The sequence below is a fragment of the Eleginops maclovinus genome, chromosome 13, assembly GCF_036324505.1.
Source record: "Eleginops maclovinus isolate JMC-PN-2008 ecotype Puerto Natales chromosome 13, JC_Emac_rtc_rv5, whole genome shotgun sequence".
NCBI classification, from domain to species: domain Eukaryota; kingdom Metazoa; phylum Chordata; class Actinopteri; order Perciformes; family Eleginopidae; genus Eleginops; species Eleginops maclovinus.
The window spans coordinates 9,418,586-9,441,925 of NC_086361.1; the positions used below are offsets into that span (position 1 = coordinate 9,418,586).

Genomic DNA, 23,340 nt, shown 5'->3' on the forward strand with positions numbered 1-23,340 from the left:
ACACTATACAGTTTTGACCTGTAGGTTGCACACATGCACATGCATCTGGAGATATGCCAGAGCGAAGGCTGCCAATTAACTTTAAAACCAAAAGTAGTATGTGTTCCTCTGTTGGGGAACATCCACATTTTCAGTACAAAGCAGAGTGCTGTCCGGACTTGAAGGCATTTCCACGTTATTTCTTTGCCACACCTAAATGTCACACCACATAATTCCAAAACTTATTGCACGTTCTGTTTTTACAGGGCTTCGCTTTATTCCCCAACTGCTGTTCCAATACATCATGGGTAATGAGTGTAACTGTGGTTTTGCCTCACATAATGATCCTATAACATTCCATCACTGGATCTGTTTTTGTGTTATGGTGATAAATAAATGAAGGTAGAGCAAAATGTTGAGATAATATGCATCCTGGATTAACACCCCTTCAAAATGTAGGGACAGGGACTGAAACAGAGAAAAGAGGAAAAACAGAGTTTCAGACGTGTAATCTGTCTAATCCACAAAGCTGTGAAAACGACTGGGGAGAAAAGGGGGCGGACAGGAGGGGAGAGATGGTGGGACAGGGAGTTAGAAAGATGGCTAATTTTCAAACTAATTTAGTTAAGGTGATTAAGTGAGACTGGCTCGATGAGAAAATAAGCTGTTAGAAGGCCTCTGACCTTGTTTCAGTGTATTTACCTCTCAGTCTTGATAGTTATGTTTCTCATTATATGGCAGTCAGCGGATACACAAAGAGCAACTTTTGTAGTGTATGCAGGACAATAAAACACATTTTATCTGTTTAAATCTCAACAATGATAAGTTCAAATTGTTTGTACTGTATTTAGAAAAAGGAAAACAGTCTTTGTCTGAAAAAATGTAATTCATTTGACATGTTTGATAGGTCATAGAGTTTAAAGTGCACTGACAGTGCAAAAGTATCCAGTTCTTCATTTCCGTTGCAAAAACGATAATCAACACTAATAAAAGCCACACCTAATTAATGTTATGATGAATTGTGATTAAATTGCTATTGTTTTTAAAGTGGCTGTTTAAAGAAAAGCAATATTGTCATTTTTCTTTGCTACATTTACCACTGCAAATGCTTGAACAAAAATGTAAGTTATAAAATATCTTGTCATGGTGCTATGTAAAAAAGGAACCTTCTTTGAATTGCCAAAAAAATGATGATACAAATGTTGCTGCCAAAGAAACTCACTTAATGATGAATCATTACATTGTTGATAATCTAACAACTGTATGGCAACAAGTGCTTTAATTGGCAGTAAAGGCAGAGGATCCCTAATTATTGGGGCCATGGGGGATGAAAGTGGACCAGGCCAAGCGACAGGCAGATGGGCTGTTATGGAAGCAGATATATTGAGCTTCAGACAGCCTGAGCCCTGCAGCAGCCCAACCATGCTGGCTGGGCATGGCGTGCTGTACAGATGGGCCTTAATTGGCTGGAAATACCCAGGTAGTTTGCCAATCTGCGAAGACAGAGAGATTAGATTAGCCATGTCAGATTACAGCAGAGCCGAGTCAGACAGTGTCTTCTGACTGTGATGCAGCCCCAGACTCACCCACTGAGAGAGAGGCACAGAGGAGAGAGGAAGGGAGTGGAGGGGCTGATATGTTGATGATGTAAAAGTGGAAAAGAGGATGGTAATGACAAAGTTGAGTCTATTTGTCTTAAAGACAAAAAGTAAGTTAAAACAAAGAAATAAATGGGTTAATTGGCGTCTACCAATGGGAAGGCCCCTGGTTTCGATACCCTGCCCCTGCATTCAACATGTCCGAGTGTCCTTGAGCAAGATACTGAACACCAAACTGCTGCCATAGCCAAGTCTAGGGTAAAAATGTGTATGTAAGTGGCTTTAGATAAAAGCATTGGCTTAATTAAATGTAGAAATTAGGAAAAAGGGGATTTCAGATGTCATATTCTGATGTTAGAAAATATAGTATCAAAGCCACAAATACACACATCTTTATATTGCAAATAGAAATAGTATATGAATATGTGCCGCTATGTAAACACATATACACACGTGAACAACATTATTCACCCCCTGCCTTCCGCAGCAGATGGCACAGAGTGCAGCCACTGGAATAGATAATCCGTTATTGTTCTGAATATTTTGATTATCGTCCCGGTTGTCATTTCAAAATCATACACAAATCAGGGCCTAACCTTAGCTTGATCCTGGGCTTAACATCGCTGTGCAGCTAATATCTTTGGCTCAGGGTCCAAAGTCGTATTGTAATATAACTGAGAGTGCTAGTCCATAAGCTTCTCATTTTAGAAATTGACGATGTAAAGATTTGTTTTATAGAGAGCATAACAAGAGGCTTGGGTGAGATTTGGAGAAGAATGTGTTTACAGTTGCTGGTTTGTGCGGCTGCGTTGGACTTAATCCAAATAGGCTGAACATATGAATATTTTTCTCACATTTCCTAATATATTATCCCTTCTACTATACATCTCTTGTTCACTATGAATATAGTCCGCTATTAAAAAAAGATATTGAATTAATGATAGGACTATAATAATACCCCCTCTCAATGTAATATGATACATCTTTCTTCGATAAACAACAAAGATATTTTTTTGTATATCTAACTGTCACACCCCAATCTCTTTTTATTTTAATTAAATCTATGAGCAGCGTAGCCTGACCTTGAATAAGTGATAATCGATAAAGACCGTGGTGCTAGTTGCGGCCTGATGCCAAGTATTGATCTGTGGTTAATGTTTTTGTTCTGCAGCATGCATGACGCCCCGGGGACAATAAAAGACCAGTGAGATTAAGACAATTAGGGGGTTGATTGTTATCCAAAAGACGAGAAGAAGATGAAGATTAAATGTGGAGATTCAGGTCAAAGTGGTGATGTCCAAAGGAAGGAAGGAGGAGGGGCAGGGAAAAGGAGGAGGGCAAAAAAAGATGGGAGGAGGAGGAGGAGGAGGAGGAGGAGGAGGAGAAGGATTGGGGTCAGAGAAACTGATCGCTGTGGCAAGGGAGGAGGCCTCTGACTGGGGAAGAGAGTGTTGGAGGGAGGGAGGACGGAGGGACGGAGGGACGGAGGGAGATTCCCAAATGAACGTTGTTTTGAACCAAAGAGCGAGGTGAGCTGTCACTGAGTGTGCTTCACCTGATTATCCGCAGAAGGCACGCCTTTCTCATGTTTTTCCTTACCTGTCCAGACATTTGAATCAGCCTCGATGATGATTTTTATTTCCTTTCTTCATCTTCTCCTACTTGTTTGTCTCACTCTCAACCCCTCCCATCCCCCCTAGTTTTCTGGAAAGCCTAATTAGCAGACATTTTTATTGATCCGCTGGATTTGGTGCTGAAATCCCCTTCTCTGTCTGCCAGACAGATCTTGGCTAAAGTCTCTCTCATTAGCTGTTGGTCTGTAAGATTGTGGTGGGGGCTGTGTCGCATGGGCCCACCTGTTAACCACAAGCCAAAAGCGTGCAGACTTTGCTACACCCTAACATCACCCCTTTCCTGGCCCTGTTCTACCCATCACACTGTCTTTAAGTCTCCCAATACCCTCTGAGGCCCCTCACTTTAGTGTTGTTGGAGCATATGATTTGGACTGCCAAAAATAATTGCATGTGCTGCATGGGGATGGATAGATTTAACAATAATTAGGGTTTTAGGCTGTAGGAGTCTCATTACTTCAGAAATTAGGGGATTGAGATAAACACCCTCAGATAATTGAATGGCATGGAAGGATTAAGGAAGAATTATAAAACACAAATTAGCCATATGCACTTGCTAATAAATCATAATTTGTACGCGCATGCTACATAATGTAAAATGATGTAGTAGCAGATATAGATAACATCTGCATCAAGCTAAAATATTTACCAATTAATCCAATATGTATCTACTGGTGTAAGATATATTATATACTATCCTTCTTTTCCAATGACCAATCATCATAGTAGTTGGGAAAGCAATATACATTTACCTCAATACTGTACTTAACATTGTGAGGGTTTTACATTAAATAAAATACAGACCTGTGTCACAGAACTAGCCTTTATTCTCAGCTTCAAAGAGAAAGTTCACCTGAAAATCAAATATGATTATTCTTCGTCTAATGTGCTGTTTATTAATCTAGATGGTTTTGGTGTGAGATACCCAGTGTTGGATATATTGGCTATTGAGATGTCTGCTATGGTAAACAAAAATGGCTTACTTCTTGACTGAGCTGTTAGTTTGGCAAGAACCCTCACTGTGTGGTGTTACATAAGAAATAAACTAGTTCTGAGGTGAATCTGCCCTCAGCAAGGACAAAGGTTCACAGACAGAAGTCGGCATCTCTAAGTCTCATATCCCCAACACTGCAACTCAGCCAAAAATAATCTGTATTCATAAATAGCACTTCAGGTATGAGGAAAAATTTGCATTTTAAATTTGGGGGTTAATTACAATGTTGAAATGTTGAAACTTATCATTTTTCAGCCTGTCTGCATCTTTTTTTGGAGGAACAAGAGATCACACTATGATTTAATCTATTTAAATTTCAATTATAAGACTGCAGAACTAAGGAATACAAATTGAAGCATACAAGGCACAATGCAATCTGCAAAAATATATATATTGTAAGAGAAATAAATTGTGAAAATAGTATGAAAATAACCCCAACTGGCCCTATGCTGCACCATCCATGCAGGTGCATCCAAACTCTTCTGCAATTACAAGTGCGAAAAATAACATGTCTAAACTGAGAGAATCACAGCATTAAGTTTCAGATACGTCTCATAAGAGGCCATCTTATTTCGCACATATTTGTCACATAAGTGCTAAAATGCTTTTCATAAAAAGAAGAAGAGACATTGCGGCAGAGACTTAAAAGAGCAGAAGTTGCGAGTAACAGCAAGATGAACATCAATACTCGGAAAATGCATGCATTTGTGGAAGAGTGACATGTAAATGTACAGTGCTGGATTTAAGGAGTCAACGGTTGTTTGTTAAATGTGGGCGATTAAGTAAAAAAACAACTCATAACACCTTTTCCAAAAAGCATACATACTCTCATCATCTCAGATGAAATTTGAATTGTTCAAAAACCACAAAAGTCCCTTCTATACCATAGAAGGGACTTTTGTGGTTTAAAAGCTATGTTATGCATGGTAAACAGACTGATTGCAGAGAAGGATGTTGTTTGTTGAGGCTTCAGGCTTGCACATATTCTTCCTTCCTCCTTTGTGATGATGGCATGCAACCGAGAGGAGGTGTGAAAATTAGAGGTTTATTTTGGGTTGTGGCAATCAACATCTGAGAAACTATGGCATTTTGTAAGAAATGATGGTGAGAAAGTGTAAGCTCTTTTTGTTAACCTTATAAGGAAACGCAGACATGCAGAGGTCTGATAAAGTGTCAGTTTTAAAATATGTTTTGAATTTCCCATGTTACACATTTGTTTTGTATACACAGGATTGCAATGTGTCTGACTTGTGCTTTTCATGCACAGTTCCAATACAATTGTTATAGTTTTGCAGTGTCATTCCTCATTGCAACTTTTAACCTTGAAGGCGGAGGGACAAGGACAGAAATGCATGCTCTGAATACTTTTGTGGCTTTTCCCTCCAATAGATCTGCCCATGTGTGCTGCCTACAACCCGTTTTTTCAATGTAATATATCTGCAGGAGTTATGTAATGGTTATTAGAGCTAATACAAATGCCTGGCATAAGATGAAAGTCAATTCTAACTTTAATATGTGCCTACCATCTCTTTGATCACAATACCAAAAAGCCAGCCAAAATGTAATACAGCATGTCTTTAAGTCATTGTACGGTCAAAAACCAGTTTGACTTTGTTTAAAACATGTTTGTCCTTTTCTGCATGGGATTTTGTAAGAAAAGTACATTTGAAGATTATGTTAATGGGTTGTTGCAGTTCACACTTCACATGTAATAATGTATTAACTTTATTGAAATGAAGATGTAACCCCTTTTTTGTATTTCACACTTTGCTGAAAACTAACTTGCACTGCAGAAGAATGAACGTCACTCACAAATCTAAACAGCACCTTCTTAAAATGTGATGTTGTTTAACACTTAAAAAAAGGGAAAAGAAGGAAGGAGGAGATGCAAAAGGACAAACATAAACAACATTGAGCCAATCTCAGACAGATGGAGAAAAGATTTAGGTCCGTTGATTTCTTTTTACCTCCCTATGGAAACAAACATTTGACAGCACATATCATGACCCCAGTGTTGCCCTCTTCCAAGGATTAAAGCAAATGTTACATTAAAATTTAATATATGCTTTGTGTTTCAAATCATACCTGGATTATATATGTTCACCCCTTGACCTATAGATACCACATTTTTTCCCAGACCATATGTAAACATGATTGCTTCAATAAGCTTGAAAGCAGTTCTTATCTGCCTTTAACTTGTGTTTGACACACAAAGGCATCTTCCAGGGATTTACCAGTAGCAAGTTAGCCGGTTGAACAAGTTCCAAATTGTTTAACAAAGACTGTGTCTGCCACGTCACATGATGTGTATAACTGAAAATTAAACTGGAATTGCATCGTATTTACGAGTTGACACAGAATAAAGAGATACAAACAAACAAAAAAACCTCTGGTTGACCAAAATAGTTTAAAGGAAAATGGTGAGAAATCATTTTTGAAAAATGTAAAAAAAAGTAAGCCATGGACCAACTATGACTTAAGGATTTCCCACTGATAGCAATTGGTGGACCATCTACCAAACAGCTGTACTCAATCAGAAAAAGACCCTAACAAAGCAAATATGCTTCCAGGAAAAGAAAACAATTGCCCATGGTTGTTTTTATTGAAATGCAATAATGTAATCTTACATATTTAAGGTTCAGCCAGCAGGGATTATCCCTTTGGTTAAAGGGATCTTATGGAAAACTAAGCTGTTGAAGCTCAGTAAACAACAACCCCTGAAAAGTGATGTTTCTATGGCTACTTCCTATAGGCCATCTTCTTCCTGATCAAGTGAACGTGGTTGTTGCTTGTGACAACAATTACAGTACCACAGTAACAATGTCTTACCCGCCAAATAATCCTCTTTTTCTTGTTTTACGATCAGCAGCTCAGCTGTTTACTGTTTACCAAGGCAGAGCTGGAAAACACCAAGTCAGTGGAGCACCAATAGAATAAAAGGGATTGGGGGCACCCAGAAACCTAGAAGGATAGAGTGGCTGATGTAAACACTGCCATGAGTTTCATATTTTTCGGGGAGTGGCATGTTTCCACCACATAGGAAAAGTGTACTCAGATAGTGATTCATGATCAAGAATGTGTAAACAAACATGTGAGCTGTCACATGTTTCTATTGTTGTCACTGGATCTGAAGTCTTTAGTGAGTACTTCCACAGAAATACAGCACAGCAAAACACGTTTTTATCACATTGTGTTACCTTGCTTTTGGTTGGAGGTTCTATAAAAGGCATTGTATTGTCTTTAAGCGTTGTAATAAATCATAGTGCTACCTATTCATATGTTTAAATTAAGATTCATGGAAAAAAAAAAAAAAAGCTAATGGTAGTATGTGTGTGTCTGTAAAATAATAATATAACTTCAAATTGCTTCATTTATTTACAAATGTCACAATATATTTATATTGTTGAAGTCTTTATCCAAAAATAATACAAGTTTTTCATTTATGCTGTTTTCCTCATAACTCTCTTTATTTAGCCTTGATTTTCTATGGTGAATTCACCATCAAACTTGGATTTAATTAGGCTAAGGTGCAGTTGCACACATTTCATGAGCTGATTGCCCATTGGTTGGGTTACATGTGTAGCTAAATAGGGCTTGGGGTGCTGCTAGTTGTAGGAATCAGTGGTTATTGATGGGTAAACAATAGGATTATTTACTTTATTCTCCTAATTGCCCTATTTGTTTTCCTGGAGCATAGGGAGACAGATCTACTACGTGCAAAGCCCATTCATTCTTTGTTGTACTATGCTAATGATTAAATTCTTTCACATGTTATGTCATGTATTTCTTTTTACATTAAAGGTTCGCTGAACTATCATAAACATTATGTGGGTTGGCCGAACATGATAGATTGAATGTAGTCTAAGGTTGTTGTTGTTTTTTTGTTAAAGGGGTAAGTGATATTATAGGGAACATGTTAGAACTATTTACCACCTTATGCCTTTTATTGTTTTTTACTGAATTTAATTGCAAAGATATGCCCATTGGCATGCGTCACAATACATTTAATTTGTGCTTGTTGGATGACCCGATCACCCTTAAGTGTTACACTTCCAAGGGTATTGGTTGGAAACCTACTATTTCAAAAACTGTTGAGGACATACAGTAAGGGCTAATGGAAAATCATGAATTAACATTTCTCAACATATGCGATTTTAGGAATCAACAGGTCTAAGAAAAAATTGTATACTGGTCTTATCAAAAAGGTATAGGCCAAGCTACTGCTGAGTCGACCACATAGAAGGCTTAGAAGGCTAGGTGGTAATTATATATTCATTTATATACTGTATTCATGTTCAGCCTAGGTCTTAGTTACTTTTTGGACAATATGCATTGTTTTGTCTACATTAGCAATGAATTGGGTGTTTTCTTATTGCACAGCTAAACTCCTATAACTTTTTTCTTTCTTAGCTTTTTCTGGGATGAGCTATTTAAGAACAGTTTTAACAAAATTATAGGGCCAAAACCGATACATGTCCAAAGTGTCCACAGTGTTGATGACAATTTAGTGCACTTCCCACACCTTAAGCCCCATGTTATACTGCACTGGGTCTCTTCATCGACACAGTAAGTTCTTACTAGCAGTCAATTCAACTCTCTTTCATAATTAGCCTTTGGTAGAACAGGTGGCAGCTTTCTCTGCACTGTTGCTGACACCAGAGTAGTAGAGACTTGGCTTGGCAATTGATTGGCAACAGGTGTCCATTTAACTTCTTGACAATTACAAAACACCCAGGTACCATTAACTTAGTCTTAGCATGTCTAAGGTAGGTTACATTATTTTGTCTGATTTTCTGTCTCAGACAGCTTCATTATGGCTGACCTCAGGTCTCACCTCCACTTATCCTTTTAGGCTGGTCTGGGAGCATAACAACCCTCCCTCCCCCTTTGTACACCAAGTCCCCTTTGCCCAGAGTGTAACGAAAAAAACTTGTGTCTGGATCTATCTGACATCCCGGATGTGATGTGTGTCCAGGAGTGGGATGAGTCGGCAAGCCTGCTATCCTGGAGTGTCATCTCTTTAGCCTCTGAGCCCTGAGCCTGAGCCCAGACTGTCTGCAAATTAGAGAAATTAGCTCAGCCAGGCCAGTGAAAGAGCCCAAATCCTAACCTCCCCTCCCTCTCAACACACATACACACTCCTTCTACCACCACCATAAACCCCCACGCCACACTGGGCAGCAAAGCTCCACTTTTGGAAAAGCGGTCTTGCCATATGGCAGCCAATTTAGTATTTCACCAGTCAAGTTAGGAAAGAAAGGGGGAGAAAAGGAAGGGTATTTGTTTTGTACACAAACACAGTTTTAAAGTTTGAAATTATGACATGGCTTTAACAAATGGGAATGGGAAAAAAAAAATTACATTCCCATGGAACGTTTTTTTTTTTTTTTTTTCTATTATTTGAAGCCTGGAATCTTAATAATAATACTAATAACTTGGATTTTAAACTGCTTTCAAGAAACCAAAGGACGAATAATTCTAGGATTTGCTATTGTCTAAGCTTCTAAATATTTTCTCCATGGCTTTACAGGGAATAGTTTTTTTTTATTGTAAAAAGTGTTAATAATGGTTTGTTGAACTATAAAACTGAAAATCAGCGCACTCTAACCAAAATCAAATAATTTAGGAAATGAGTCCAGCAATGCGCCTGACATTTCTTTTTTGACATTTTTGTTTATTTTCTACTCTTTTTTTTCAAATTATGTGCAATAATTTCTTTATATGTTGCTGCAATGAAAACATTTCCTGATTTGGGATAAATAAAGTACAAATTATGTTATCTTATTTCACGTTACGTTAATAAATTCACAAAAGCACATGGGTTTCTCTGGGAATTTCAATTATGCAAACATTACACATATGCTTTCTAACACAGGCAACATCTCCACAAATAGTAGAGTCACGTCCTTTATTTTTATCCTCCATATGTTGGTTTAACAGCTTTCTCCTATCTTTGCTATCTTTATGCTCAGCTCCATGTAAGATGAACCGGCACTGCATATATTTAGACTGTGTATGTGTGCGCGTGTTTGAAAGTAAAGGGAATGCCAGACAGGTGACTTAGTATCTTTGTAGAATGCTGGTATGACCTGCCCTACATTTGTACCTGTGATGAGTGAAGCGCACAAATCAGCACAGGGCATCTATCTCTATGGGACTTTTACTTTTGAAAATATATGCATACCTTCTTAAATAAATATAGAAAAACAAATGTGCTCATGTGTTTGTAAAAGTTCAGAAATTAAATAGTTGTGTGTGTGTGTGTGTGTGTGTGTGTGTGTGTGTGTGTGTGTGTGTGTGTGTGTGTGTGTGTGTGTGTGTGTGTGTGTGTGTGTGTGTGTGTGTGTGTGTGTGTGTGTGTGTGTGTGTGTGTGTGTGGCAGGGGTCTTATAGGTCTTAGTTAAATATGTTCTACAGTGAGATGTAGGTCAAGGAGATACAGTGGCAGCAGATTGCTCATTAAGTGCCAAACCAAGCAAAAGTCTATGAGTGTGTTTTTCAGTGGCAACAGGCCAGCCATCTGCTCTTCCTTTATTCATTCATTAACATGTCTTCTTTGTGTGTGTGTGTGTGTGTGTGTGTGTGTGTGTGTGTGTGTGTGTGTGTGTGTGTGTGTGTGTGTGTGTGTGTGTGTGTGTGTGTGTGTGTGTGTGTGAGCGAGCATTCATCACAACAGCCCTTTGCTGGTCAAGTGTACCACGTCACTGATGTTGTTGTCCGAAACCAACAGTTGTGTGTCAGATGGCTCAATCACATGACCGCAGTGGCTTGTGATTGGCCGGAGTGCCGGGCTAATAAAGCTTGGCGCAATCCAGGCTCATGAGTTTCTGGTGACAGTGACAGAGGGGTCACATCTCAAGAGCGGATACCCAAAGGATCTAACTCACAGGAATCCCCCAAGACTACACTGGAGAAAGAAGAGAGTACAACGAGGGGACAGCAGATAAATAACAATCAAGGGATGACATAGCCATAGAAATGAGGATCCTACAGCTGAATGAATGTGTGAAAGTAAGTCATATCTTCTTATTTATTTTTTGCTTGCAAGGATAGCCTTGGAAAGAAAAGGCATAATTATACTATAAATAGCTAAGTTATTTATAGTATAATTATAAAAGAACAAACTGACCTACTGGCCTCATAAGAAATGACTGGTCAAACTGAATGCCGTGCATTGGGAAGTTGACCAAGTGTCAAGGACTTTGGCTCCTTATGAATGGAACTGGCTGCCTGAATAATGAATAAGTCATTTTTAAATATTGGAAAAAACACATGGATTTCATGGATTGCCATAGATTGAATTGACTTAAAATATTCAGATAAGTTCTATTAAACTTCAGGTTTACCTGCTGTTGTTTTGTTTTACTTTTATAATGTTGCTGTCAGTTTTTGTTGGGTTAAGACTTCAAAGAAAAGGCAAGTCACAATAACACGCTATACAAGAGGTTTTATTTTGTACTGCATATTTTTGTTTGATCTAAACTTGTACTTTGTATTCAAACTTAATGACAAGAGTTGATTTCCATGGCACTAAATTGTTTTTCTCTCTCTTTCTTTTCCAGATCCTGATCTTTAACCAGCGTACCTAAGACAAGGCTTCTTCCCAACCAAAACAAAGTACTTTTATACCAAAGCAACCTCAACCAAAAAGACCAAATTGAAGCTTTAAAGCCTGAATCCATCGACTACAGCAGATTCTATATTGTCAAGATGAAATTGGAGAGCACTGCAGGAGACATGAGCAGGTGGAGGGAATTGGACTTTGTCCTCAACTGCACCTACATTGTGCCGGACCAGGTTTCGGACCCTAGCTTTAGCCTGCCCAAAGCCATGACCTCCATCCCACGCAACCTCACCTTCGAGTACAGCACAGACAATGAGGTAAGAGCAGCAACTTCTTTAAATTATTTAACCAGCATATTAAAAAATATATATATTTTATTTTTTAAACTGGATGCAAGATTATGGTTGTCGGTCCTAAATGCTCAGTTTTGCTTGATTCAAGTTTTATAATTCAAAATAGGAATTCTGTGTTACATAATATTCTGTTGGCCCATCTGCATTAGGATAACTTGAACAAAAGATCTGCTGACAAATGAGTTCTTGGCACATACAGTACAGTGCACAATGTGTGTGTGTGTGTGTGTGTCTGTGTGTGTGTGTTGGATAAGTTGCTGTGAACATGAGGCTACTCGCAGCTTGAGGTCAGGGGGCATTTGAGGTCTTCCGACCACCTTAACTTCTTGATGTCACCCTTATGTCTGCTTCTGTGCACCTCTGTGTCATGCACATATTGTTGCATTTGAAAAAACTCCCTTACTGAGGACACTAACACATGCCCACAGAGAAAGTTATCAAGGATGGCTTCTACGAAGAGATCTTATATTGGATCAAGACTTCCATCCGCCCTTGTTTTTCTTTTTGACAACCATGCCTGTCCTATTTACCTCTCACGTCCCTCCCACTCAAGTGAGTCAGCAAATACAAATAAAACCCCTTGAACTATTAGAGTCAGCTGTTTGGCTGCCTGGACATGTCTCAAAGCAAGGGATTTTTTTTACTATACATAGAGAGAGAATCATCATCTCAGAAAGGAAGAGAGAAAGATGTCACGCAGTCACTTGTTTTGTACTTGGTGTTAAGTTCAACACTTAATGCTTGTGGTTGTCTCCGTTTGTCCCCTTCCGCTTTCTCTATAAACCCAGCAACACTTTCTGCTGTTGTTCCTTTTTTCAAGTACTCAGACTCTCATCTTTCTTACTTCTGCAAGGACAAGGCATGCAGGGCAATCTGATAAAAATCACTTTGAGGGTTCATTTCAAATCCCAAGCCCTTCTTGGGACAAACACTTATCCAAAACACTTCACACGCTCACACTTGTTGCAGCCCAACATGATTTGTCATTTGATTGTGCTCATGTGTTGCAGTGCTATCTAAGAATTAATTTATTTTAATTGTATTTTATATAATACCCTAACCCTAACCCTTACCGTACCCCCATCAAACACTACCTGCCAGATAGTTGTGTCCTCTTGTATTTCAATGCATATGTAAAGGGCGAGTCAGAAAGATATCAGATAAGAGTGAAAACCTGAAAACAAGCATGTGTGCACATTCACATGTTTGCCAGTAATCTGCGTGCTTAAACTTGTCCCTTGTTAATTGAGTAGTTTCCGTTCCTAAAGATGTTGTCATGTGAATCTTTTTCATTGACTCGCAAAAGCTTAAGCTAGCAAGTGAATTTCCTGTAATGTTAAAACACAGTCCCTCCTTTGTGTGGGTTAGTGGGTAGTAGCACATGCATGTATCACCTTTAACGTAAGGCAACTTTGGAGGGGATTTTACTTTGGAGGTGAGCGAATTGTATTTGTTTCAGTTTGGCAGTCAAACCTAAAGATTCTGGATAAAAACTGAAAATGTGGTTAACTTGTTTGCATTTCCTCACACTTTTTTAAGCCTTTTTTTCTTCCCATATTTGTTTCGAAGCGTGCCAGGAAATTCACACAAGGGCGGAGGGGGCACGTGGCAGATGGGGCGTTAGCAACGGGTGCCAGTGAGCCTTGGCAGAGGCAGCAAAGGGGATGGATGGGGAGGGAGAAGGTGGGGAGAGGAGGGTGTGTTGGGGGATTTAGGTTAAAACCAGATGATTAACTTTCGTTGGGGACAGGCAGCCGGCCAGGCAGCGTGTGCGTCCACCAGGCCACAACCTGGCAGGCGCACAAGCTATTTAAAGAGGGTTAAGAAAAGAACAGGGAAGGCAGGGGAAAAGGAGGGCGATCAGGAGTGTGATAGCGTGGGTCCATTTATGAATGCCCATCCTCTTTTCTTCCGTTCTTCAACACCCCCCCCCCCCCCCCCTTTCCTCCCAACCTGGCTGTACTGAGCGGTTAGCAGCAGCAGTGGCCACAGTGATTCGTTAGTCACGCAACGCCAGCAAAGCACAATGTCCCTGTCACACTGGTTCATCGCATCTAGGAATCACCTCACTTGCCTACCACAGTTGCTTGACCCACACACACAGACACACACACAAAGTGACCTCATCGACCTATTGTTCTTTTAATTGACTGCCAAAGCATAATTTACTAAATCCAACCCTTCAGTTCATGTGTTTGCCATTTAAAAAAAATGTTTTTGCTTTATAAGTTTTAGGACCAGTTTGAATTAGAATTCCTTATTTGCAGGAACAAGAGTGTGTGTTTATCTACGCGGGGTTCAGGAAAGGAGGGTAAGGGGGGGGGGGGGGGGGGTTGAATACAAAGCTCCTCAAGACACGAAGGCTGTGTGTATGCCGCAGATGCTGCTGCCTGATGGCGTATGTGTGTGCATGTTTGGGTTCATTTTGAGAAGGGCTGACCCCAAGCCTGTGCACTTTGACTCATAACGCTACTCTGCACAACAAAGAGGACACTGACATATCCTTTAACTCATCGCTATGATTAAATATGTTTAAACACACAATCTTTCTTATCCAACTCTCTCAAAAATGACCTCAAGACAGAGAAGATTAAGTGTTTCTAGGAAAAAAGTTGCTTCATCATAGTAAAGAAAATCCACTGCACATTTCAATTTTGCAATAAGTTATGACAGGCATGTTCCTGAGAATCTATCCCCCTATAGGCAAAGGTGTTTCTACATCTATAGGTATACATTTTGCAATCAAGCTTTTTGACAATGAAACAACCTATCTAAAGAGCAAGAATAGTCAGAATGATCTTTTAAATTGATTGGTTTGTCTTTGTGACTTATCAAAAGTGTGGTGTTGTCTACTTTGAATTTTAAAATGCTCTATAAATGAGACAAGTGTTGATAAAGTTCACAAGAAAAACAACAGGTGACAGTGCTTTCTCTGTCTCGTGTTCCTCACACGTGTTTATAAGGAGAACAGGTCAGAGATCAGTGGAGTAGGTCAGAGAAAGTGTAATTCTCTTCATTCGATTAGCTTGTAAGTGTTGAAAATGTGTCACCTTGTGGGTTTGAATTTGGCTCTAGAGCTGTCTGGATCAACGTGGCAAAGCCAACAGAACTGCAAGTCATGCCAACAACGTGATAGATGTAAACAATTGAGAAATACATGTTTTGCACTTTATTTTATTTATAGGTATAGAAATGTAAAAAATAATGCATGGAATGTTTTGCCCCTGTGGCATTGAATTGCTGTGTATATTATAATGAGAAATATACTTCAATCTAATCATGTATTTGGTATGTGTTCCAGGTAATGGGCGTGTTCAGCAAAGAATACATTCCTCAGGGGACTCGCTTTGGCCCTCTGCAAGGAGTCATCTACACCAAAGACAACGTTCCCAAACAGGCCAACAGGAAATACTTCTGGAGGGTAAGGGAAATGCATAGACATAAACATGAATCTATGCAATAAACACATAAAATCACATAAATACTGCAACCCTGGCTAAGTGTGATACTGGTCAGAAAGGGGAAAGTCTAGAGTAGCTGGTGAAATGGATTCTTCTTCCTCTGTTATTCACAAAAAAAGTGACGTTGGTTGCTCAGAAACAGAAGTTTCACACCAAGTCCCAGTCAGTGCCTCAATAAAGAAACGAAACATGCTTTCACACACATTGCTCTCATGTACAGTGGTTTTGCTGAAAACTTTTAGAGGAAGTTGTGCGCTGGTAAACGTAACAATGGATCCATTCTCACACAGCTTTACCGGCACTCTGCGCTGTCACCAGTGTGACACAAAGGAAGGGACTATTGTTCAATATACACGTACACACTCAGAAAATCCTTTTGTTTCGTCCCCTTTAGTCTTGAGGTCCCATGTTTCTTTTCTGTCTCTCATCCAGGTTATGTCACTTAGGAAATTTTCTATTCTGCTGAGTCAATTCCCATAAGGACTTTTTGTTACCACCCTACGTGTTTTCCTTCCGGCTTTATTTCGTGTAAAGCCTTGCAAGGGGTGTTTCACTACTGCAATAGTGAAAGTTTGACATACTCTAGGCGTGATTATATTATCAACCTTGTGACACAGGTGGAGGGCGGCAGCGGACGTGCTGCCTAAGGCAAGCCTGAGTGTGCGTGTCTCTGGCTGTCTGCCAAGACCTGCCTGTCAGCCAACTTTATCTTGCTTGTTTTCATATGCCAATGCATGGTTTTTTTCCACAGAAAGCCATGATAAACTGCGCCAATGGCAATTATCCATTACCTTCACTGAAACAAAAGGACATATCAATACTGAACAGTGAGAAACGAAAAGAGAAAATGAGGAAAGAGGGAGCGTGAGAGAACAACGTTATTAAGACACCGGCCACACCTCCATGCTCGTCTACTACAAATAGACACAGTGACACAGACACAAACACACACACACTGAGGACACACAGAGCGGAGCAATACGCAAAGGAGAAACAGATATTGTGACTGATAGTTATAGGATATTTAACTGTACATGGCAGAGGTGATTATTTTCTTTATTAAACAAATGTATTCAAATAGTTTTTTATAAATGTTTTTCACATTTTGTGGATTTTAATCAAATTTGTCAAATCTAATTTCTAAACTCAAGGAATTATAGCATCATCATACGACAGATGAAATGAAATCATTATTTTAATCAATTGCTACATTAATATTTTAATACACAACCAATTGTCATAATGAAGAAGACAAATCAGTTGCTTTAAGTGTTTTGCGTCCATGTTTTAATCACATCTTCTTTTTCTTCTCCTTCAGATTTACAGCAGTGGGCAGCTTCAAAACTTCATTGATGGCTATGACGTCCACAGGAGCAACTGGATGCGTTATGTCAACCCGGCCCACTCTTCGCCGGAACAAAACCTGGTGGCATGCCAAAATGGCAGAGACATCTACTTCTATACCATCAGGCCGGTAGAGCCCAATCAGGAGCTGCTGGTGTGGTACAGCCAAGAGTTTGCCCAGAGGCTCTGCGGCCAGCATGAAGACATCAAAAAAAGTGAGCAAGAGAAGAATTTCTAATTTTAGGATTAGGATGTGATGGTATTCTGCGATAGATTTACAAATATATGTAGGAACAGAAAATAAAAGAGCTTCTTTATGTAAGTGTTTAGTAAGTGTTGTGATTAATGCTTTTGAGAACCATGCTTTGCTGAGGAATGATTCAGTGAGAGGGAATGAATGACAGCTGTTCATCAACTGTTTTGATGGCAAGTCAGCACAATGACACACCAAAAATAATGTTATGTTTCTTGTTACGACAAAAAGACAGATTTAGATCTGTGGCCGTGACTAAACGCAAAGCACAAGGGCTGTGTGAGGAGATGATATCTATATCACTTGAATGTGAATTCATGTGAGAGGAGATTTTATACCTTTCTGTTAAGACCTCAGGCCAATATTTAAGATAATGGTAACGCACACAAACATAGATGCAGCAGTGCGATATCTAGTGGGAAAAGTGTTTGGTCAAAGTACCTTTGTGAGTCACTTGGTTTCAGCTATAAGTAGAATGGCAAGTCATACCCTCATCATCCAGAATGATTGTCTGTTACCACAAAGTCTGGTGACTAATGCCAACTGGATACACCAGATGGGTTCCTTTTCATTGCAATGACTAATTCTAAGGTAGTATGATTACGTTGTTTAATACATTTATAGGCTCTTAAAAGCTTTCACCTTCCTTTCAAGTCCAGGGTTTTAACTTTTGTTATATTTATTTTGAATGCAATTTAGTTTTGAAAGCTCGGGTACTGGTTGTTGAAGTTTCGGACAGCAATGCTTATTTTCATATTCAGCGAAAATCAAAAGGAAACAAGGAGCAAACATTTGAAACAGTATGGTATAATTAGAAAAGATGTCAATAGCGCTTTAATAAACAAATAATTTTTTGTAAATTGGCCAAACCATGTAAAAATAGAGCTACATGACCCTAAATGCAATTCTCATAATGAACACCACAGAATGGATAGTGAGACATTCTCATGAAGAAAGAAAAGAAGAAAGGCCAGTAGTAAGACAGCTATACCCAGAAATGGTTTCGCAAAAGAAACTCAAGCCGCATGACATGACACATGGACTCCCACACACTTTACCGCCAACCCATTCTCCCACTAAAATCCCTACTGTAATAGACAAATAGAAACCAGTGATAACCGTATGATTTACAACTCAGATTGAAACTACTATCATTTACCATAAGAGGGAGTGCATTCTGTGGGCAGAGTGTGTGGGCGGATGTGTGTGTGTGTGCTCGTGTGTTAAACTCACTATGTATTTATTGATGTCGTATCCAATTCTGTCAGAATACTAAATTTTGATTTTATTATTTTACAGAAAACTGGAGTTCTGAAGAAGACCATGAGTCGGAGTATACCAAACAGCACCTACCTCAGAAGACCTGGCTCACAGAAAGAACAAAGGGAGAAGTGAAAAAAGAGAGGGAAGAAGATGAAGAGGAGAAGATCGACGTGGAGATTTTGGAGAGAGACACTCCGCCAGTCACTCCTGATGACCAGATCATGGACTTTAGCAAAAAGGTTGAGATGGAGGGGTATGAGAGAGATTCAGAAGACCAGGGGATAATTCCTTCCCCCGAGCCCGATCACAGAGAGCCTAGCCAGGTCTTAAATCACCCGTTCTTACCAGAGCCCCATCCTGCGCTGCCATCTCAGCACAGAAGTCTCCCTCTACACCTCCATGGCCTCTACAGGGAAGGTGTTTCATCTTACCCTCTTTACCCCGAATCGAGACCCATCCAACCCAATTACCAGCTCTTTCCTCCCTACAGCCCACACTATCCTCGACTCCTCCTCCCCTCGTACTCGCCTCCCTTTCCTGGGATGTTGTCTTCAAGAGGATCGCTTCGATACAGCCGCTATCCGGGCACAGACGGAATCCCCTATCCACCTATCGGCCCACCTAATCTGCTGCCAGTGTCCATCCCGTACCCTATGTCTTCACAGGGTGGTCTGAAAGAACTTAAACCAAATATATCTCCACCAAGAGGTGCCCCAGCCACTCCAGAGCTCTCCCCACTCCCCAAGCCTGACAGTCAGCATCAGTGTACTGAGCAGTCCTCCTCCAGCTGCGAAGAAGCCATGAATCTAAGCCTAGCCACGGGCAAAAGTGAACCAACGCGCAACAGCCATGGTCATAAATCTCTGCCCTACCCCCTGCAGAAGCAGAATGGAAAGATCAAGTATGAATGTAATATCTGCTCAAAGACTTTTGGACAGCTGTCAAACCTCAAGGTAACTTCCATTCCTCTGCTAGAGTTTATATTCAAATTGAATGTATTCCAAATTCTGGACACCAGTTGACACCAGTGCTAATTACTTTTTCGATTTTCTGTAGGTCCATCTTCGAGTGCACAGTGGTGAGAGACCGTTCCAGTGTAACCTATGTAAAAAGAGCTTCACTCAGCTGGCCCACCTCCAGAAACATCACCTGGTCCACACGGGGGAGAAGCCACATGAATGTCAGGTATGTTGATCTAAGGAGTGTGTTTTCTTCTCTCTCTCTACATGCTTCTTACAAGCTGATCATACCAGTTGATGTAAAAGCGATAGTGTGAAAACCTCACCAGGAAACAAACGTAAATGCTCTCTGACTCACCTAACTTTCTGGTAAGGCAGTGTGCTTAATTTTCAATGAGCCATTACCCGCTTTGTCATGCTATTGTTAAAAAGTGTGACTATGTGGGTGTGAGAGTTGAGGGTGAGGATAAACTGATACTAACAAAAAGAGAAAAGCAGTCCTTTTATACAAGAACTGGAATTACATGGTCAGCCCTGACTCTATATGACAATCATTCTGCACTGATTAGTTTATCCAGAACATTTCCAAACACAATCAATTACTTTTTTAAGGTGTTAATAACTCACGTGATTGTTGCTCACAAAAGCCTTAATGTTCTTTTTGTGTTTCCAGGTGTGTCACAAACGTTTCAGCAGCACCAGCAACTTGAAAACACACCTGCGCCTCCACTCCGGGGAAAGGCCATACCAGTGCAAGCTGTGCGGCACCAAGTTCACCCAGTACATCCACCTCAAACTGCACCGTCGCCTCCACAGCAGCGGCGACCGGCCCTACCGTTGCCAGCTCTGCGACCAGGCCTTCTTCAACCGCTTCTCTCTACGCATCCACCAGTGCAGCTGCTGCATGGCGAACTCCAGCGCACCCGTCAATGTCAACATGAAGCAGATGGTGGAGCAGTTTGATGCCAGCCAAGAGGCGGACATGCTCACTGAGTCGGCATCGGCAATGCAGGTGGAGGAAGCGGTGGAGCACTGGTTGGCTCGTACCCTGGAGGGTGAGGGGAAAGAAGACAAGAAGGAAGCCACCTTACTGCTGAAAGCTCTGACCGCAGCTATAAACGCTCCAGCAATGCCCATCACCAAATCAGCCATAACTACATCACACCACTCACCTCCACGAGCCTATCAGGAGAGGGCCAGCGTTGTTCATCTCCACCAATGGCCAACAGTGAAGACAGAAGGACAGTGAGAAAAGATTGAGAGGGGACATACAGCATCATTACCATTAATCAACAAAAAAAATAGCCAAATAAAATTCCCTACATAAAGTCCATGAAGGGCATTAAAGGGAATAAAAACGTATATTATCCAATGAGCACAGCACCAAAAGAAGAGCATTCCAAAGACTGGGCGAGGGTATTCAGTGATTGTACTTCCTCCTAAAACTTAGTTTCAAAAATGAATATGAAGGAGGATGTTGATAAGCTGTGAATTATACAAAACTCTTTTCACTCAGGTAGAGAAGTGATTACTTTTTGTTGTGCTTTAACTTATTACCTTTTTGGAAATTTAAGTCATCTTTATTTATTTAGTTGTATCTTAGTATGTTTTTTCTGTTAGTGTTTTGTGTGTGTGTTTCAAAAGAAATTTGATCTCTTAGTAAAATGAGAAATGGACTCAGGATCAATACCGTGGCACAAACCTGTGAATGTGTCTTCACTTGTTGTTTTGAGCGAGGTTGTACTTTGTGTGAAAGCATGTTTGAGCTTCTGGGTGCTTGTGTATAGCGAGTGGAAGTAAACACTGTATGAACAACAGGGCACAAACCACTCCTGCTCTTTAACTGTTTGAATTATTTTATTTATTTGTAATACAAAAAAGGGAAAATCAGGTTTCTTGAAACTGTGTGTAATAAGCAATTGCCAAAATTCGATCAAAGAACTTGAATGTGTAGCACCGTTTTTGGATCATTACTCAATTCATTCTTATATAATGAACCTTTTTTCTTGATAATTTAGCAACCTCAAAGACACAATGTGCTAAACCAAGCCAAAGGCCACTAAAAGACCATAAATCGCTATTTTGCTTGAATGTTTCTGATATTTCTTACGTACAAACCTTTGCAGTAAATGTTTTTGACAACCAAAACATACTGTACAACACAGAAGTACATTAATCTAAAGTTGTTAAGGTTTTTGTCAATTAGCACTGGAATAAAAATGCAACTCGATCTGTGTTCTTTTGGTTGTGATACAAAACCAGCAGACAGGTACTGTCCTTGCAAATTGTACCAACTGTGTTAAAAATGTATTTCTTTTTATCCTGTTTGTAGTGTTTTTCTTTTTTTGTACAATATATTTGTCTTTGTAGTTTATTTTTGGAAACAAGATGTTGAGAATTTATATGTGAGAGACTATTTTGATGATACTTTTATATTTACATGATGTAGCATATTAAAGATATTGTTTCTATAATTTATAGTGTTTTGCAAGTCTTTTCATACTAGTATACGATTGAAAAGTGGAATAATGCAGCAACATTGAGGGCATAAAGACATTTTTTATGAGTCCCATGATTAATAAGGAATTTGTATTTCATTGTTCAATTGACTTCCCTAAGACAAAGCTAATAAACAATAGTTGAGCTTTTATAATCACCGATCACTTAATCAATCATTAAGACCATGATTTCTTCCCTAATCCCTTGTGAAAAAATTGTTCATGGTGTGATAATGCAATGGTTACGTTTAGGAACAAAAAAAAGAAAAATCTTTAAGGGTTTTTTCATGGTTAAACTAAAATAAAACGTAGTTCCGTTAAAAGAATACATCACCAGTTTCAATGTTATTTACTCCTTTTTCTTTAACTTGAAATATAGAAAAAAAAGGTTTTTATCTTCCCAGTTAACGGAGAATCCAAAAAGAATTAAAGCAATAGGGAACCATACTGTATTTCAAAAGAGACCATATCAAAGTAGTCTTTTTCTATGAACTGAAAGCTGTGACGACGTAGTTCCTCGGGCTGGGTATTGACACAAAATACAACGCCATTTGAACATCATATAACCCTTTCCTGATAGCAATAAACTCTAGGAAATCCCACACTAGAGTCCCTTGAAATGTTTACTTTTCATTGTCTATTATATATATTTCCTAAAGAATATAGGAAATTAAACTCCTTAGTAACTCAGAAAATACACTGCTTACAGGACATCACCATTTTTATATTGCATAAGGATTAAGTTGATAATTGTCAAGTAACTTGACAGAAACCTTATTATGACAGGTAATTGCCTCTAGAAACATGCCCATCTTTTTAACACTGCCATACTCTGCCTTCCTCAAGACATCCATAGTGTGATGTATTCATGGGCACAGCAATCACACTTAAACAAATGTGAATGATCTGACGTGATCATTGACATCCCATGGCAGTGAGGCACAGTTTCAATTTACAAAATCTAGCAAAGTTACTGTAAGCATAGTGTGACCTTTACAGTAATTATTCAGCAGTCTTCCTCTCTCTTTGTGGTGGGTAACCACTTTCTTTTTGCTGTGCAACAATATCTCCTTCTATAGTATTTTGGGGGAGAACCCCATAGCAAACACCTACACACCACTGATCAGAATGAAAACATATCAAACTATGTTAACATGTGCTGTCAGACTGCAGTGGTGACAGGAAATCCTTTTTTTCTGCTGGCTGGCACTTCCAGCCACACATCTACCCATTGCACAATAGAATAAAAGCAGAAGCCACAGTCAGAATCAAAAGCATGTACAATACCTGTATGCTGTTATGTTAGAGAGAAGAGAAATACACACCATGGTAACATCCAGTAAAATATGGATAACAAATATTAAAAAGACGTACATGTTTTTGTTATATTCATGAAGTTCAAAATGAGCGGGAAATATCTGTTTAGGCTAACATAAATTACAA

The 23,340-nt window shown here is 39.5% G+C and overlaps 1 protein-coding gene across 2 annotated transcripts; it reads left to right on the forward strand.

The window, feature by feature from the left end:
* Positions 1-11,032: 11,032 nt before the first annotated feature.
* On the forward strand, positions 11,033-21,873 carry prdm1b (PR domain containing 1b, with ZNF domain). 2 transcript variants are annotated; one of them, XM_063899780.1, is made up of 7 exons: positions 11,033-11,213; positions 11,765-12,083; positions 15,421-15,540; positions 16,899-17,139; positions 18,477-19,393; positions 19,497-19,625; positions 20,073-21,873. In XM_063899780.1, the coding sequence occupies exons 2-7, from the start codon at positions 11,913-11,915 to the stop codon at positions 20,646-20,648; spliced, it is 2,154 nt and encodes a 717-aa protein (XP_063755850.1). In that variant the 5' UTR covers positions 11,033-11,213; positions 11,765-11,912; the 3' UTR covers positions 20,649-21,873. The 2 variants fall into 2 exon arrangements, with proteins under 2 accessions (XP_063755850.1, XP_063755849.1); XM_063899779.1 differs by lacking the exons at positions 11,033-11,213; positions 11,765-12,083; positions 15,421-15,540 and adding an exon at positions 16,479-16,623.
* The last annotated feature ends 1,467 nt before the right edge of the window (positions 21,874-23,340 follow it).